Source organism: Lichenostomus cassidix, chromosome 20 (genome assembly GCF_008360975.1).
Source record: "Lichenostomus cassidix isolate B80296 chromosome 20, HeHo_3.0, whole genome shotgun sequence".
NCBI lineage: Eukaryota > Metazoa > Chordata > Aves > Passeriformes > Meliphagidae > Lichenostomus > Lichenostomus cassidix.
This window is the reverse complement of record NC_139500.1, coordinates 6088162-6104784: the sequence shown is the minus strand read 5'-3', so window position 1 is coordinate 6104784 and position 16623 is coordinate 6088162. Positions and strand designations below refer to the sequence as shown.

At 45.7% G+C, this 16623-nt stretch overlaps 1 protein-coding gene across 1 annotated transcript in view; it reads left to right on the top strand.

Moving 5' to 3' along the window:
- The window catches only part of LOC146428626 (peroxidasin homolog), a 42295-nt gene that overhangs the window by 9259 nt on the left and 16413 nt on the right, over positions 1-16623 (top strand). Inside the window, exons 2-8 of the mRNA XM_085078909.1 lie at positions 830-901; positions 8400-8471; positions 8743-8814; positions 10959-11030; positions 12532-12603; positions 14183-14352; positions 16198-16315. Coding sequence (XP_084935035.1) covers positions 830-901; positions 8400-8471; positions 8743-8814; positions 10959-11030; positions 12532-12603; positions 14183-14352; positions 16198-16315 — 648 coding nt within the window. The remainder of the gene's footprint in view (positions 1-829; positions 902-8399; positions 8472-8742; positions 8815-10958; positions 11031-12531; positions 12604-14182; positions 14353-16197; positions 16316-16623) is intronic.

Here is a 16623-nt window from a genome sequence, read left to right as displayed (position 1 = left end):
CTATTTGTAGAATCCTTGTTTTAATCTCTGCTTCCAAGTGTGATTTTACCACCAGAATGGGCAACCTGTGCTTTTTTCCTCTTAAAGCAAATGCCCTTAAAAGGCTGCCTTAAACTGAAAAATAGCTGTGTATTCCCTAAATGTGATACATCAAGCAGAGTAGGAGAAAAAAATCAACTTCATTGTGTGCTTTGGACAGGAACTTGCAGCAATCCCCATGTGTCAGCCTTTTGTAATTTGTTGTAATACACTGGACCACTCAAGGTGCCAAATCAATGCACATTCCCTATAGAAGTGTTTCTCCTTGGTTAACCAGGTTAAACCACTTAGCTCTTATTTTATTATCCCATTAGCAATCCAAACCCCATGCTTTCGGGTTCCAAGCTGATGTAGTTCCATGGGCAGCCCTTGAAATTTGCCAGAATCCCCTGGACTCCAGTAATTGTAATTGAAGTTGGCACAGATTTGAAATGCAGGCAGTGATAAGCTGTTGTAAGTCTTGGAGCGTTGCAGAGCAAAATGGGAAATGCTTATTATATGAGGTTATTTGAGCAGATTTAACCATTTTAGGGCAAAGATAGTTTTAGCAGGGAGCTAAAATGTGGGTCCACGTGATGATGTGTGTTCCTCTACAAATCAGGATGAGATGCAAGAGTAATTGCATGTGAACTTGGAGTCCTTTTGGTGTCTCGTTTTCCATGAAATTAGAATAAAGAATTTTCTCGGTGTAGGGTGACCTTGCAGACAGGATCAGACCCCAACCATTGCCCCAACTCCTTCTCCACTCCCTTCCCTGGTCTAATGGTTTGTTTATATCCTCTGCTTTTAGAGATTTACGCTTCAACCACATCAAGGAGATACAGCCTGGAGCCTTCAGGAGACTGAAGAACCTCAACACACTGTAAGTTGCACTCTGAGGATATCCATTTATTGCTTGTGTTATTATGTCCCCTAAAATGGCTCAAAGGTGGACTTGGGCTTTTAGTTATTTCAGTCAAGTTGTGCATATACAGCCAAAGCTTTAAAAGTCCCTCTGTTCCACCCTGGATCGTGTTTCTTTTTTTTTTTTTTTTTTTTTAATTAAATGTGCCATTGAATAACTTTCAGAATTTTTCACACTTAACCTCTCTGAAAGCAAAATATGATGAGTTCTAGCACTGACTGAGGATGTTTGAGCAGGTATGGCCTTAGAGTAGCTCATAAAAGAAGTTCTCAGCTGGGATCAAGACAGTGAAGGGATGGATTAAATCTTCTTTCTTTCCATGGTCTCCTTGAATGCATGAACCACATCAGTTACTCTAAGTGAGTTTGAATGAGCATCCTTCAAATGCCATTTTGAGTAAATGCCTAAAAGAGCTGCCAACACCTGCCCTACTCCAGGTAGGAATGGGGGTAGAAAGCAGCCCCTGCAGCCTTGTATCCCACCCCTCACCTCACTGTGTACACTGCTCCACTAACCAGCTTCCCTCTCTTCCCAAAGGAAATCCTGGGAGCCTCTGCTCCTTCTGGCTGCTGCAGGGCTGAGGGTTTGGAGACAGATCTGAGTGCATCTGCACCCTGTAGCCAAGGAGCTAAAAACACAGCAGCTCCCAAATCAGAACCAGAAGCTGTGTCAGCACAGCACTGTGCTGGATGTAGTTGGGCTGTTGAGACTCAGATTTAATTATTTGAGCTGGGACATGGTGCTAACATAGGATTTCCAGGTCCAAGCTGGAATTCTCAGTGAGGCAAACGATCTCCTTTGGGAACCTGACATGTTCATACATTCATGATCCCAAATGGCAACAGGAAGTTCAGGTTGGTTTTTTTCTGTCTGGCCTTGAGTGATCTGAAGTCCCTGATCCTGTGTAGGTGGTTTGCTGAAGGAAGGCAAACCTGGGCAATAAGGCATTCAGTCAACTCTAAGCAGTTGTAGGAAAAGTGGGATTACAGCAGGACTTTATCATAGAGACCTGTTCAATAGTTACCTTTGAAAAATCAACATTTGCCAGAGATTGTTCCACTGTGTGTGTGGGGCTGAGTGGCCAAGCCATGACTGCAGGATGCTCCAAAGTACCCTGGCTGTGGCCCAGCACAGGTGGTTATCAAGTGGGCTGATCAAAAACTGTATTGCCACTGATGCTGTTCATCCAGAGCACCAGAACAGCCCAGTCTCTCCAACAGCACTGTGTGGTGCTTAATTGCCAAAAATAATAGGGAAGAAAGGATGCTTTGGCTGGATTTCTGTCATTTGTGATAAGGTCAGATAGAGTGATAAATGAGAAAAAAATACCTAGAGAGATAACAGAGTCCAAGTCCGTAGGGTTTTGCCTTATCACAAAGCTCTGCTGAGGCCTCTTGATCTCCAGCCCTGCTCTTCCACCCCTGGAGCTCTCCTGAGTCAGGAAACAAAGGATTCCAGATGATGTCAGCTCTGTGTGATGCAGGCAGATGTCTGGCAGCAGCTGCCAGGACCACCAGGCGAGTTTCAGCTGAACCCTGGGGAAAACGAGGATGCTGGCAGAGCTTCACTGGGAGAGATGCTCCACCCAACCTGCCCAGCTTTGTAGGGATCCCAATTCCTGCCCTGCCAGCACCTTGCACTGGGCAGGTCTCTGACCTGGGCAGGACTTTTGCTTCTGTCTTTCTGACTCCTTCACTCTGTGTAGAGGTAGATATTGATACAGCCTGACTGAGGGGGACAGAGAGAGCTGGCTCTCTCTAACACCTGTTTGTTCTTCATGAATTTGTTCAGCTCTTTTTGCTTTCTCTCTACCAACCCTCCTGGACAGGCACCTCAGGGACAGCAAGTCCATGAGCAGATATTAGAGGGAATAGTCATGAATGTAGCCCCTGGCATCCCTGGTCCCATGCTTTGGGATGCTAGGGTAGTAAGAAAAATGTGTTTTCATAGGTGGAGGGCAGATATTCCCGCCTTCCCTCAATAATGTCCTGTGGCCATTGTCAGAGCTGGAATACAGGGCTAGGTGGAACACAGCTCTAACAAAATACTGCATTTTTATATTTGAATTCTGAAAATCAACCTGATTTGCCGAGGAAACCTTTCCATTTAGATAGTACTTCATAGGCTGAGCTGTATTTCCTGGTCTGGCCAGCAAACTGGAACACTCAGTTATTCTCACACTTGTTAACTCCCACGGCTGAGGAGCTTGATAACTGATTGAGAGAACATTGGACCTCACACTCCTGATGCTAATTTCTCTCCAGGAACTTTGGTTTGTCCAATTCCCACATCAAAACTGACAAGACCTGAAGAATTTGCTGATGTTTCTTAGGTGATAAATTTTGCCCAAGGACTTAGATAGGCTTTCAAATGATAAAGAGAATAAATCCTTTAAAATCCCTGAGAGACTTCCTGGGAAAATTTGCCCAGAAAATTTGAAGTGAGAGTTTTGGAGGACAGAGTAACTCAGGTTCCATGTGCAGAGCTCTGAGCTTGCAGCTTTCTGCCATTGAATTTAAGTAAATCTTCCATTTGCAAATAAATGTTTTTTTAAAGAGCTTTTCCCAACAATGGCAGAGGTGGAGCAGCAGATTCTGGTGAAGCTTCTGTTCTCCATCTCCTTTAGGGCAGGGTGGCTGTACTATATCCAAGTCTGACAGCTTATAAACCACCCTGAAAAGGAAGGCTTTATAGCCTGTGTTGGATTCAGGGAGATGGGCTGGGAGTCTGACAGAAGAGGAGCCTGTGTGGATGTCCACTGGGGCTGTTCAACAGTTCAAACCCTCCCCTGGCTCCTCTCTGCTTTCCTCTGCTGGGGGAGATTTGATACAACACAGAGCATTACTTTAGCATTAAAAACAGGAGCCCTGTTTGGGAAAGATTTTAAAACATTTACTGTTTGCTTTCAGCTGGGGATTCCTGGTACAGCACCACAGGTAATGAGCAGTTATCCTAAATCCTGCACTGCTGAGACCTTCCTTGCAGCAGTTGGAGAAGTTCTCTTGGGCTAAACGTCCTAGAGAGTTGTAAGATTTCCTCCTCCCTTCCTATTGGCTCTGCTCAGTTCCCATGCAGATGGTGCTGTGTGTTTTTAAACTCTTAATATGTCCCCTTGGTACCAAAAAACAACAAAAAAATGAGGGTAGCAGGGAGAGTGAGGCAAAATCCCTCTTGTATGCCATCCACAAAATCCCCCCAGCTCCAGAGCAGCTGTTTTGCTGAGTTTGCCATCACTTGCTGCATGGCTGAAGCCAACATTAGCTCAGAGCAGGTGCTGGGCTGTGGGAGAGAGAGAGAGCAAACACTGAGAGCCCATGGTGAGGCACAGCCTCTGCTTTCCAGTTTTTGCTCCTTTAGGTCATTTTTGGGTGGGGATGGATGATGGCAGCCCTGCCTGGCTGCTCATTATGCATTCCCACAGGAGTCAGCACTGCCCTGTCAGCCCACTTGGCTCATTGCTGTATTTTCAAACAGCAGCCAGAGGGTTGGTGCTCCTTGGGTCTCTCCAGAACCATCCATAAAATGTCCAGCCCAGAGACCAAAGTTTCTTCATGTCCCCAGTGTGTGTTTTGTTCTTGCTGAGGCAAGAGCACCCCAGAGGACAGGGACTCTGTGGAGACCACATTGGTTGTGCCTCTGCTGTTGTCACTGCTCACATCCTATTTCTCTTTCTGCTTAGGTGAGAGGAAAAGCACTTCTGGTGAGCCCTGCAGCTCTGCTTTAGATGCTGCTTGTGAAGGATCTCAGGGTGAACAGCAGCAGAAATGTGGAGTTTCTGTCTTTTACCCTCTAGTAACTCTTGTCAGAATGTGTTCCTGCCAGCAAGGAGGGGATGTCAGAGCTGCTTGGATCTCAGAATAGAAGTTTCTCCCTTAAATATGGGAAATGGCTATTTCAGATCATTCTGTCACCAAGGGGGAATGTGTGGTTGAACATGAAACTCACTTTTTCTCCCCCACTAAATACACTACATGATTATTTCTATTAATGGCGTGAGGAAAAAAAATAGCTGTTGTCACAATGACTGTAGCATGTGGTTTGTGAAATGAAAAGAGGAAAGAGAACATGGTTTGAGTCTGAATTCTGTACTGTCACATCATTTAAAGCATTCTTCAAAACAGAAAACCACTCATTTAATGCAGCTTAAGCCTGTGCCTGGCAACCTGCAGAGAGGGTGGGGAAGGAGAAGGGAGAGGCAGTCAGGACATAAAACCTAAAGGAAACTGAATATAAAACGTTCTCTTGGTGAATCTGGGCCAGATCTCTTGGCACTTGTATATCTCAATCGTCCCAGAAGAGTTTTGCAGGAATAAAATCTGTGTGACTGAGTTCTCCTACTCACTTGGAATCCAATCCACCGTCTGGCATGAAGGGGAATGCCCCATCCTTTTGCTAGGAAACGTGCTCCTGATACTTTTAATTGAGCCTGTTTTGCTACAGGGTGTGCTTCAGATAATGATAATGATCTTTCCAGCCTCTGTCTGCCAGAGCATTTATTCCCAGCAGATCTGGGGTCTCAGCTTTCAGTCTTCTAAGGTTAGCAGGAATTTGGGCATTTTTGCTATGGATGGCAGCTGGGACCAATAGCCCTGCCAGGATTTTGCACACTTCTGTGCCTGGGTGAATTGCACAGGAGTCAAGGAGCAGACAGCTGTGCAGGAGCCATCCAAAGTCTTTCTAGGAGCCAGATGTGCTGCCTTGTCCATGGATTTCTCTGAAAGCAGCATTTTGGATTATGTAGGCTATTATGGACTTCATCAATTATCTCACTTTCGAATGTTTTCCAGGACTTATCCTTCCATTACAATGGGGAATCCTGAGACAGGAAGCAGAGATGGCTTCTTCCATGCACTTTTTATTCTTAAATCAGGCACTGAACACATTTTTAAGTATCAGACGATGAGATAAGAGCCCTGTGTGCTGCTTGCCATCTGAACTTCCAGGACTCATCTTATTTGGCTGGGTCAGTGATTACACTCCCTCAAACTGTACAAAATAGCCAAGACAACAAAACAGACTGGGATAATGTTTTTAAATAGCCCCAAAACACAGCCAGACAACATAATGCAATTTGAAATCCCAGCGGAGATCAGTCCTGGTCTGAACTCCTCACGTCAAAGATAACAATCAGTGAAGGACTCCAGACTGTGGTGCTGCATGGGGCTGCTCAGGCTGTCCTCAGGTGTGACCCTGCTCACCTGGTCACTGTCACCTGTCCCCTGGGAGGCAAATGGCCAATGCCAGGTGCTGGCATCCATGGAATGATGTCGGTGCTGGCACCAGCCCCTTGTGTGCTCAGAAGTGAGGCCAAGGATCAGAAAACAGAGAACAAGCTGCCATAGTCCTGCTCTGGCCAGAGATGAAAGCTGATAGGGGCAGGGAGGGAAGCACGGCTGGTGCCTGTGTTGTCTTTGTCCTGCGGGTAAAGAGACAAAACCCCTCTCCCACACTGCTCTCAGGCAGTTATTTCCAGCCCTTGGGTGTTCAGCCATCAAATAAACCTCGGGGTTGGTGCTCAGGGACTGTATTTCCACTCAGCATAGCTGGCTGTCAAAGCAGGATCGTGTGTTCCAAGGACTTGACATCATTTCTGCATCCTTACGAGTGAGCTCGGGCAGTTTGACCTCAGCATTGTGTGTGGAGCCATTGCTTCCAGCTGTGCAGGAACTTTCTGGCAATTCTCTGCCTTAACCTCTTCAGGCTGCCTGTCCCCAGCCCTGGTGATGTGCAGGCTGGCAGTGGCACCCACAGCCGTGGTATCAGGGCAGCTAATCCAGCAAGGATAGTCAAATCAAGGATAATGAGGTTTTTCTCAAACCCTTCTTATCTGACTTCCAAAGTTGCTCTGTCTTGAGTTTCTCACATTCTTTTTTTGACTCTTAGTGTAATTCTCCACCTGAGAACAAGCTGGTGGGAAGCTGGTGTGACTCAGGTGCCTGGAGAGAACTTGTGAAGCTGCCATCACATGTGTGTGCTTTTGACATCTTTTATCTTTTCTGTCATCCCTGAGGTGTTTGATTTTTATCTTCATCTTCTTTTCCCACATGTTTTTTACCATTTCTCCCCACCTCTTTGTCTTTTCTCTCCATCCTTTACTTGCACAAACTGTTTTTCCCTAGGAGGCAGCCTTGGCTTGTAATGCTCTTTTTTCTCCAGAAAAGTGGGGCAGAAGATTGGGTTCTATTGCTGGGAAAGTGCTGAACTGTCTTCTCACCTGCTGCCTGGTGGCAGATCATTCCTGAGGAGCAGATCTATGGCAAAAATCAACTTGTAAAATAGAAAGTGCATATCCAGTTCATGTATTGGATTTGGTCCAATGTTTCAAGGTCTGGCTGCTTGCAGAGGGAATTGCAGTTTTTCCTACAACTCCAGAAACAGAAATCTTTACAATACATAGTCACAGCTTTCCTCTCTGCCCACAACTCCATTTAGGAATTTTAAAAATTAGGGTGGCTGGTGAAATCCTTGCTGTGGGTCACTCAGCTCTAAAAGCTGCACCAGCTCTGAGCTTTGCCAGATCTGAACATCAGTGGGACACCACAGCGAGAGACCCACAGGAGTGCAGCCAGGCAGCCACGATGAATAGCTGAACTTTGTATATCAGAGAGCTATTTATAAGTGATTTGTTGCGTTTTCTCGGTGTTGGGCTTGGCAGGGGATGCAGGAGAGTGTTCTGCAGGGCTCAGCTGTGTGGTTACCCTGCTGCACACAGCGTGGTTCCTGCAGGGTTGGGCTGTTTCTGGTCCCTGGCACTGTCCATCATTTGCCTGCATGGTCATGGCAACTGCACACACGAGTCAGACGTGGCTTTCCAGTGCCATGTGGTCCAGGGGTTTTGTATTAAAATCTGGCACAAGGCTCCCCAGATTGAAAGAGGCTGTCTCTGAGCAGCCTCAGGAGTCAAAGTTGAATTTATTTCTTTCTCATTGGCAGGTATCAGTTACAAAGTGATTAGAACAAAACCATTGCCATTTTATGGCTCCTATAACTCCATTGAGAACTGGTGTTTTAAACTGCATTTGTGCTTTTGAAAACTGGCTCTGCACTCCCCTGCTCACTTGTTGAACACAACCAAGTACCTCCAAAACCCATTGTGATTGTACAAGAGTGGCAGCAATGATTTAATATCTCCCTCCCCTACACTTCTGTCTGCCTGTGTTCCTTTCCCTCCTCCTTTTCCTGGTCAAAATTGTAACTTTTGGGTGAAAACTGGGGCAAAAGGTAAGGAAAAGAGTTTGAGCATTGTAATATTGGAAGAATTTGGCACCTCTGGGTGAGAAACCTTCTCACTGCCTTGGCTGGTGTGGGTACCCAAACTAGGACTTGCTAACTCCTTTAAATCTCAAATTCTGTGGCACCTTGGCTCAGGATTTTTCAGTGGACATCAAACAGAAATGCCACAAACCTCACACGTGCTGAGTTCACCAGCTGCACTTTTCTTTCTTGATTTGAACAGGCTGCTGAACAATAACCAGATAAAACAGATCGTGAGAAGATCCTTTGAAGATCTGGAGAACCTGAAATACCTGTGAGTTTGTAGTTCAGTGGTTTCTTAACCCATTTAAAATCTAACAACCCAATTTCAGTGCTGGTCAGTTGAGGTATTTTCTGTGTTTGGAGTTTTGAGATGTTAGTTTTGGCATCAGAGATATAAAACAGAGGTATAAAATATAAATTGCCTTGAATCCAGGCAGCAAGTTCTCCTTTGGGTTGAGGGTCATTGCTGTTTCCTGTGACTTTTTAGAACACAACTGCTGATCAGTTGGCCTAATGCTTTTTCCTTTCTCTCCTTTTGAAAGCTACCTTTATAAGAATGAAATTCAGAGCATCCAGCAACACGCCTTCCACGGGCTGCATTCCCTGGAGCAGCTGTAAGTACAGAGGAGCCTTGTTTGTGTGCTGTGTTCCCAGGCCTGGAGAGCATCAGGCACTTAGTGAGGGGTGGGATGAAGCTACTGCTGTTTTATCATCCAGATGTGCCAGACTGCACTGGGTTCATGTGAAAACAGCTGCTCTGAGTGTTGGTTTTGGTTAGTCAGGACTGAGGTCTCTTCCTCCTGATCTTCCATATGTTTTCTCCTGAACCTAAAGCGTAGGAAGTACCCAGCTGTGCTTCTGATGGCCTTTATTTCCAGGGACCTGATGATGGGAGGAGATAGGCATCTGCAGGGTGGCTTGAAGCAGAGGGCAGCTGCTCTGCTGGGTTTGTGTCTGCTGGGACTCCTGGAGCTGAGAGTAAGATGTGGCACCAACTGAGGGTGCTGGTTGAGTTTCTCCCTTCTCCAAAACTTTTCTGGGAATGAGTGGATGAAGTGCAAGCTGAGAGCTGGGGAAGCTGAGTATTCCTGGGAGCTACCAGGATGGTGGTGCTCCCAGGCTGTAAAGCATCTGGGAATTGCAATGGGGGAAGGTAATGGATCCAAACAAAGTGATGACCTTCCCTCAAACTGTGTGGCACTCTCTGATGAATCTGGGATGAAGGGAGCCTTGTGTGTTTTCCTGGCAGCTGGAGTCCATCACAGGGACACTCCAACAGTCCCCATTTGCTCCCCTTCTGTGCATGGCAAAACTCTGCTGTTTATTCAAAGGAGTTTTGTTTTTTGACTCTTAGTGCTCTGTGCTCAAGGTGAGATGGGCAGACTGAGGTCTGACTCCCCTGAAGTGTCTTGCTAAACTGGGATTGGGTTTTCCATGCTTGGGACTGGTGGGGAGAGTGTGAGCTTGGATATTTGAATCATAGAGACATGGGATGGTTTGGGTTGGAAGGGACCTTAAAGATCATCTCATTCCAATGCTCTGCCATGGGCAGGGAAACCTTCCACTGTCCCAGGTTACTCCAAGCCCTGTCCAACTTGGCCTTGGACACTTCCAGGGATGGAGCAGCCACAGCTTCTCTGGCAACATGTGGTAGTGCCTCACCACCCTCACAGGGAATAATTCCTTCCTAAATAACAGAAATATAGGAATTACTTGCTTGACTGGAGAACAGGGACCAAAGGTGAAACCATTCTAATTCATGAATTGTTCCCAGCCACAGTGCTTATAGGGCTGGAATGTAAGGATTTTACTGTAAAAGGAATAGAGTCCAGTTTGTTCTTCAGTTGACAGCACAAGAGGACAGAGCATAATTGGGACTTTCAGGCAATCCTAGCAATAGGTGTGCCACCAACCCTGTGTACAATACCATTTTTCATCAGCCAGCTCAGCAAGGATGCCTGGGAGAAAATTTAGGAAGCTGAAACTGGCTCTAAGCTGAGCTTAGAGAGCTGATGCTGCCCATAGGGATATTTCAGCAATGAGCATTCCAGACTTGATGTCACGAATAAAAGAAAAAAACAAAACCAACAAACCCACAAAACCAACAAACAACCCACTGAAAGTCCCATCTGTTTTCAATCCCAGGCAGGCTTAGCTCCAAAAGAATTCGCTTTGCTCAAATCCTACCCCATTTTCCTGTCCCCAAAAGCCAGCTTTTCAAGAAAAAGTATAACCCAATTGATGGACAGGATCAGATGCTTTCCTCAAGGTCCAAAGCAATCTCAGCAGACATCTGAGACTGATTACAGCACATCCCTCTCTTCCCCACTGGGACCCTCCAGTGCAGAATCTGAGTCACCATCTCCCAGTTTGCTCTCTGAAACGGGACCATTTATCATGAATCCTTCCATTACAAATCAAACAGCCATGTGGAGGCTTAGGCAATTATTTCTCAGTGCAGTCAGCTACAATAGCAGAATGGGTATTTGTAGATCTGTGATTAATCTGTGTCTGCTGTGAAATTTATGCCTGTGTAAAATAAAGGAGAAGTTTTTAGGCAACTTTGGGAATGTACAAAATCCATCTAAAGGTCAGGAATGTATCAGATTTGGTGATGAATGTCACAGCTCATGGCAACAGGAAGGCTCAGGTGTTTTGGTGAGCTGCTCTGCAGGCACCAGGGTTCTTTTCTTGATGCCCTGGGACCTGGGAAGATCTCCTGCCTTTTAAATTGCAATCTGTGTGATTTTTGTCACAGGTACCTGCATTTCAACAACCTGGAAAGTCTGGAGCTGGAGACTTTTAGTGACCTGCCTAAACTTGAAAGGCTGTGAGTAAAGATGGGGTATTTCTTGGGACTAAGAGGGTGAGGAAAAGGGGGAAAACTCTTTTCTTTAGTGTAGCAGTTTTGGTAGCGTGGAGTGGGATCTTCAAAATGCAAAAAGAAACTTCTTTAAAGAAAGAGATTTTACATAATTGACGAGTAGGAGGGTGACTGAGGATGTGAAGGGAATTTCCCATTTTATGTTATGTTCAGGTTTCCATCTAAATAAGAGTAAATCTGCAGAAAGTCCTGCAGCTGGTCAAGCCAAGTGAAATTTTACTCTGAGCATAAGGTCAGCAACATTAGTCACTGCTGGGCAGAGTGACCAAAAAAAAGGGGGTGGAAAAGGGATAAAGTCAGAAGAAAGTCTAACAAGAAAAACACTCATCCTTCTTGAAAGCAGCAAGGAAATGGAGTCTCCTGCTCCCCAGGATTGCTTCTAGCAGTAATGGAGCCACCAGGACAACAGTCCATGTGTGGTTCCCACTCCATGGAGAAACCAGGAGACTTTTCTAGGCTGAGTGGAAATGTGTCTTATATCCATCCATGCCAAGGAAATAAAACTGTGGGATCCCACACCCTTAGGAAAATTCAGACCTGGATCAGTGCATGGCTGATCTCAGTCACTGTATGGGATCCAACAAAAATTCTGGATTTAAATTTTAAAGAAAGGTTTGTCAGCATCCAAGCTGGGCAATCAGGCTGAACTGTGATGCACACATATGTGTGTGTGCAGATATTTGCACTCGAGCTGTGCTGCTTTTGTGTTCTCTCCTGTTCCACCACTCACTAAAGTGGCTGCATATCTTTTATCAATGGTCTTTTATGAATTTTAGATGTAACCAACATAACTAAATCCTCCTGCTATTATGGGAATGGGGAGTTAATGATCCCTTGGTCCCCACTGGTGCATTTTAGTGCAATCAGGGTTTTTCCCTAAGAACTGGGGAGTCTTATCTGTGTGCTAAGACACAGGAAGTGAGAATTTGCATCAGTTTTGCTCAGATTTAAGACCAGCTTAGGCAAGTGTTGTCTGAATTGGATTTACTCATGGATTTGGGTTAATAACTATGCAGAGTATAAGGCAGGAGCTGTCTAACTCCAATGGCTGCCCTTGTGAAATTGTCACCTCCACTTGGGAAGGAAAAGGTCCCCACTAAACTGAAGCTGCCCCAGGCCCAGAAAACAGAGGGTGGGTCCAGTCTGAGGGGATTTTGTGCCCCTTTTCCTCCCTTTGCAGAGAAACTTGAAGGGCCCAGTGGCAACCTGTTCCATCACATCCTGAGTCACCATTTCCAGCCACACCCGCCCTGGGCTTTGGCACATTACATCACACCCGCCAAGGGATGAAATCCCTCCAGCTCATGGAAACAAACACGGAATTTAAAAACTGAGCTCCATGTTGATGAGCAGCCTTTGCATTTAAACTGAGTTGTGACCTGGGGTGTTAATCATCCTCGCAGTGCAAATACTGAATAATGTTCTGGCATGGCTTCTCCCACTGCAGATTCTTGCACAACAACAAGATTTCCAGGATTCATCCAGGGACATTCTCTCAACTGGAATCCCTCAAAAGGCTGTAAGTGAAAAACATTGCCTGCAAAGAGGACTTGTTTATCTTCAATCAGATGGGCAGGACCTGAGGAAGAATGTGCCTGGTTGGCAAAGCTTTTAGGTGTTGCACTTCTAAGGCCACTGCTAAGTTTATAAAACAGTTTTGATTGGACCTGAAAGCTTATTTAACCAGTTAGAAGTTTCTTTATGCTAGTGTCTAATTATAATCAGCTTACAGCTTAATAATGCCACAGGAATGAACGTTCCTGGAAAGTCTTCACAACAGTTTGAACCCATAAAACATCCCTGAAAAATGTAGAAAGTCCAGGTCACGGATATGACCTTGAACATGTCTCTAGGTCAGTATCTAACATGGAAAGAAAAATCATAGTCATAAAAGAAAAGGATTGTTTTCTAGATTGAAATTAGTCAGAGGGGTGCCAAGGTGCATGAATCTCTTTCCAAGCAGGATATCCCCAGAGTGCTATTCCCACATAACCTGTCTGTCTCTTAAGCTTACTTCTCTCCTGCTTAAAAGCCCAGAGCTTTACTTTGGTTTTATGATCTCTGGAAATAAGTTCTATGATGTGTTTGGGGGGGAGATGGAAATGGAAAAGGTAAAGAATTTTGGTGTTCTGCCATCATTTTCAAGTGCAATAAAATAATGTATTTCTCACTGCAGCCCTCAGTGATTTCTGCAAGCAGGTAAAATGCTTCACATCTCTTTAACAGGGAATATCTTGTGAAATGCTGTCTCTTGGTGCCAGAGAAAAAGCTGGGGTGTCTATAAAATACTCAGTCATGGCCCTGTGTGAAATCTCACATTCTCAAATATGTGACCCTGAAAGTGTTAGACTTTTCTTCCCTGCTTTTCTTTTCTTTTTTCTTTTTTTTTTCCTGATGGCCCAGACCCATGGACTGTAAAACTGTCAGTGGGGAAAGAGGCACCAACTAATCCCTCTGTAGTCCTTATTTATCCTCATGGACAGCACTGCTCGTAGGAATGAGGTCAGTGCAGGGAAGAGGCTGGGGGCACTGGGAGGTCACTGGAGCTCCATTTGCTGTGGTTCAGGCTTGTGTTGCAGTAATAAAAGTTCTTCTGGTTGTGCAGAAATGCTGCAACCTCTCACAGCTGGTTACAGAAAGGGATTGATTCCATCCACACAAAAATCAAGGGGGAGGTTTTTTTGAAGCTAAAAGATAGAAGTTGTAACAGAGGCAGTTCTTACAGAATTCAGTAAAGGTTGAAATCTCCATGCCAGGGTAAACCCTAATATTTCAGTGTCTCAATTAGTCCAAAAATGCATAATCCAGTTTAACTGAATAATTTCTATTTGAAGCTGGAATGGTTGACCGTAATGTTAGTTTTACAATTAAATCCTTCAACTTGGTTAAGCATCCTAGTTAACCATCGTGGCGATGAGATATCTCAAATTCTCACTTGGGGTATAATCAAATGCAGGGAAAACCACCCAAGTGACCCTTCACTCTGGAGGACTGTCCCCTTCCTGCACCTGGAGAAGGAGGCAGTGCGGCACTTGCAGGCTGGGCACTGAGCTGGGCACTGAGCTGGGCACTGAGCTGCCTTTCCCTGGCTGTTGCAGGCGGCTGGACTCCAACTCTCTGTTCTGTGACTGTGACCTGCTGTGGCTGGCGGAGCTGCTGAAGAAATATGCAGAGCAGGGCAGCATCCAGACAGCTGCCACCTGCGAGGCTCCCCGCGAGCTGCACGGCCGCTCCATCGTCACCCTGACCGCCCAGGAGCTCAGCTGTGGTGAGTGAGGTCAAACCCCTGCACTGGCCACCCTCAGCTCCTGGAGCTGGGCTTTGCTCTGGGAATTGCTCTCTCCACTCCTTTTCCTCCCTCTTCCCTCTCCTGGCATCCTGGTTTCTCCCTCCTTCCGTGGTGAAATGGGGAAATCCCTGTGGGGCTGGAAACTGGAAACCTGTGGGAGAGCATTAGTAGATATGTAGCTGAATGCTTTGTTTGGCTGTGGTGTAACTGATGGCATTTGTTAGGCTGTTACTCTTTAAATTTAGAATTTTAAATCGGATTTTGTTCTGAAAAGCCCCCAAATTAGTTATTTCACATAGAAAAAGACAGAACTCTGATTTTTAAGTGGAGGTTGGCACAAGTGTTCTGTGGAACTTCACTGCTGGTAGAGTCAGTTTGAGAAATTCCCACTCACATGGGCTGGCTGTTAGCATCCCTCCTGGATATGCCAGTCCAGCTGTGCACAGCTGGACTGTGAGCCAAATGTGTGAGCTCAGCTGGATTTTGAAGAGCTCTCCATTGAATTCAGCTTGTTTGTGTAAAAAATCGTGACCATTTCACAGCTTAATTTGGGGCACAGCCATGCAAAGAGTTGAATTGGCACAAATGGGTCTGTGACCTCAAGGGAGGGGGGAATAGGAAGGGCCTAGGGAAAGCAGCTGGGGACACATGGAGTGGCTGTGCCACACAACAAGCTGTCCCCAACACATTCCTTGTGCCACAGTACAGCTGTTAGAGCAAATTTGTTCTGGTTTAGGCATGGGCACACAGTGGGATGTCTGTCAAATTAGCCAGAGCATCTGGTGGGAAGATTTTGCTGGCATTTGGCTTTCACTCTGGTGATGTGCCAGCTGGGAAGACAAATGACAGAGTTCAGCACAGAGCTCTATCCATGCAGGTGGCTGATATCTGAGTCAGTCTGAAAGCTGCTGGTACCATTAACCCCTGGCTTTGAGCAGCTGTGAGCCAGAGGAGTAAATCTGCCCTGGGTTTGTACTGTGGGGCTGTGCTGGGTTTGGGCTGTGCTGGGTTTGCCTTTGGGGATTTTTTCTGAGTCATTAACTTGTGGTCTAAGGAGTGAGGACATTGACCTTCCACTGGAGGACGTGACAGGTCTCAATTCTAGGAATAATCCATCTTGTTTTACTGTATTACTGGTGAGCATGCAGACTGTGAAATGGGTAAGCTTTTCGCTGAATCAAGATCAAGCACTCCAGGGCGTGTCCATGAATTCCTCCCTGTTTTACCACATCCTTTCAATGTTTAACTTGCTTGGTGCTTGAGTACATCCCAAAGTGAAGCACACAGTGAAAGGCTTGGCTGGATAGGAGTTGGATGATGAATTAGGGACATAATAAATGAAATCCTGTTGGGAGGGAAGTGGTGTGGTTTGCAGGGAGCTGGCTCTGTTCAGGTGGAGAAGGGAGCTGCAGGCTGCCAAGAGGAGAAAAACAACCCAAGTGAGGATGCTACTGACTTCTTTGCTTATTTGGGGGGAAGACAGGGATTAGTTCTTTAACAAACCACTGCCCAGTCAGGCCTGTGGGAACTGACCCACTGCCCAACATACTGAGAATAGGCACAGCAACTTCAGTTCCCCAGGGATTTTACAGGGCTCAGGTGAATGATGCTATTCCTTCACAACATTTGCAGGTGTTAGTGAGAAGTTTTGGACTGATTCTGAGTGGATGCTGTTGTGCCTGGGGCTCTGCTGGTGATTGTTTTCTGGGGCATTGCAGGATGGGTGTTGCAGGATGGGAGTTGTGTGCTCCACCATACCCCAGCTGGGCTGCAGGTGGTTTTGTGCTGCTTTGGACTGGGTTGTGTTCAAATGGTGTTTTTCAGAGAGGCCTCGAATAACCTCAGAGCCCCACGACGTCGATGTGCTCTTGGGAAACACAGTTTATTTCACCTGCAGGGCAGAAGGAAACCCAAAGCCTGCCATTATTTGGCTGCACAACAAGTAAGTCACACGCAAGGAGCCCTGGGGTGGCAAAGGTTTTCAAGCACTGGGCTCTTCAGTGCCTGCCTGTAATTACAAAAGCTGTTTCACACAATGTTAAAAAAAGAAAAAGAAAAAAGAAAAATAAGAAAAAAGGAAAAAGAAAAAATGAAAAAAGAAATGTTTATTCCATGGGTTATATTTACCTTCCCTTTAACAGCATTCTCTGGTGACCACATAATCCAAGTGGTGTTTTCGTCTGCATTTGAAATATTTCATCTGCATTTGTAATGGATTCCAAGAGCTTATAACTTTTCTATAAACATACT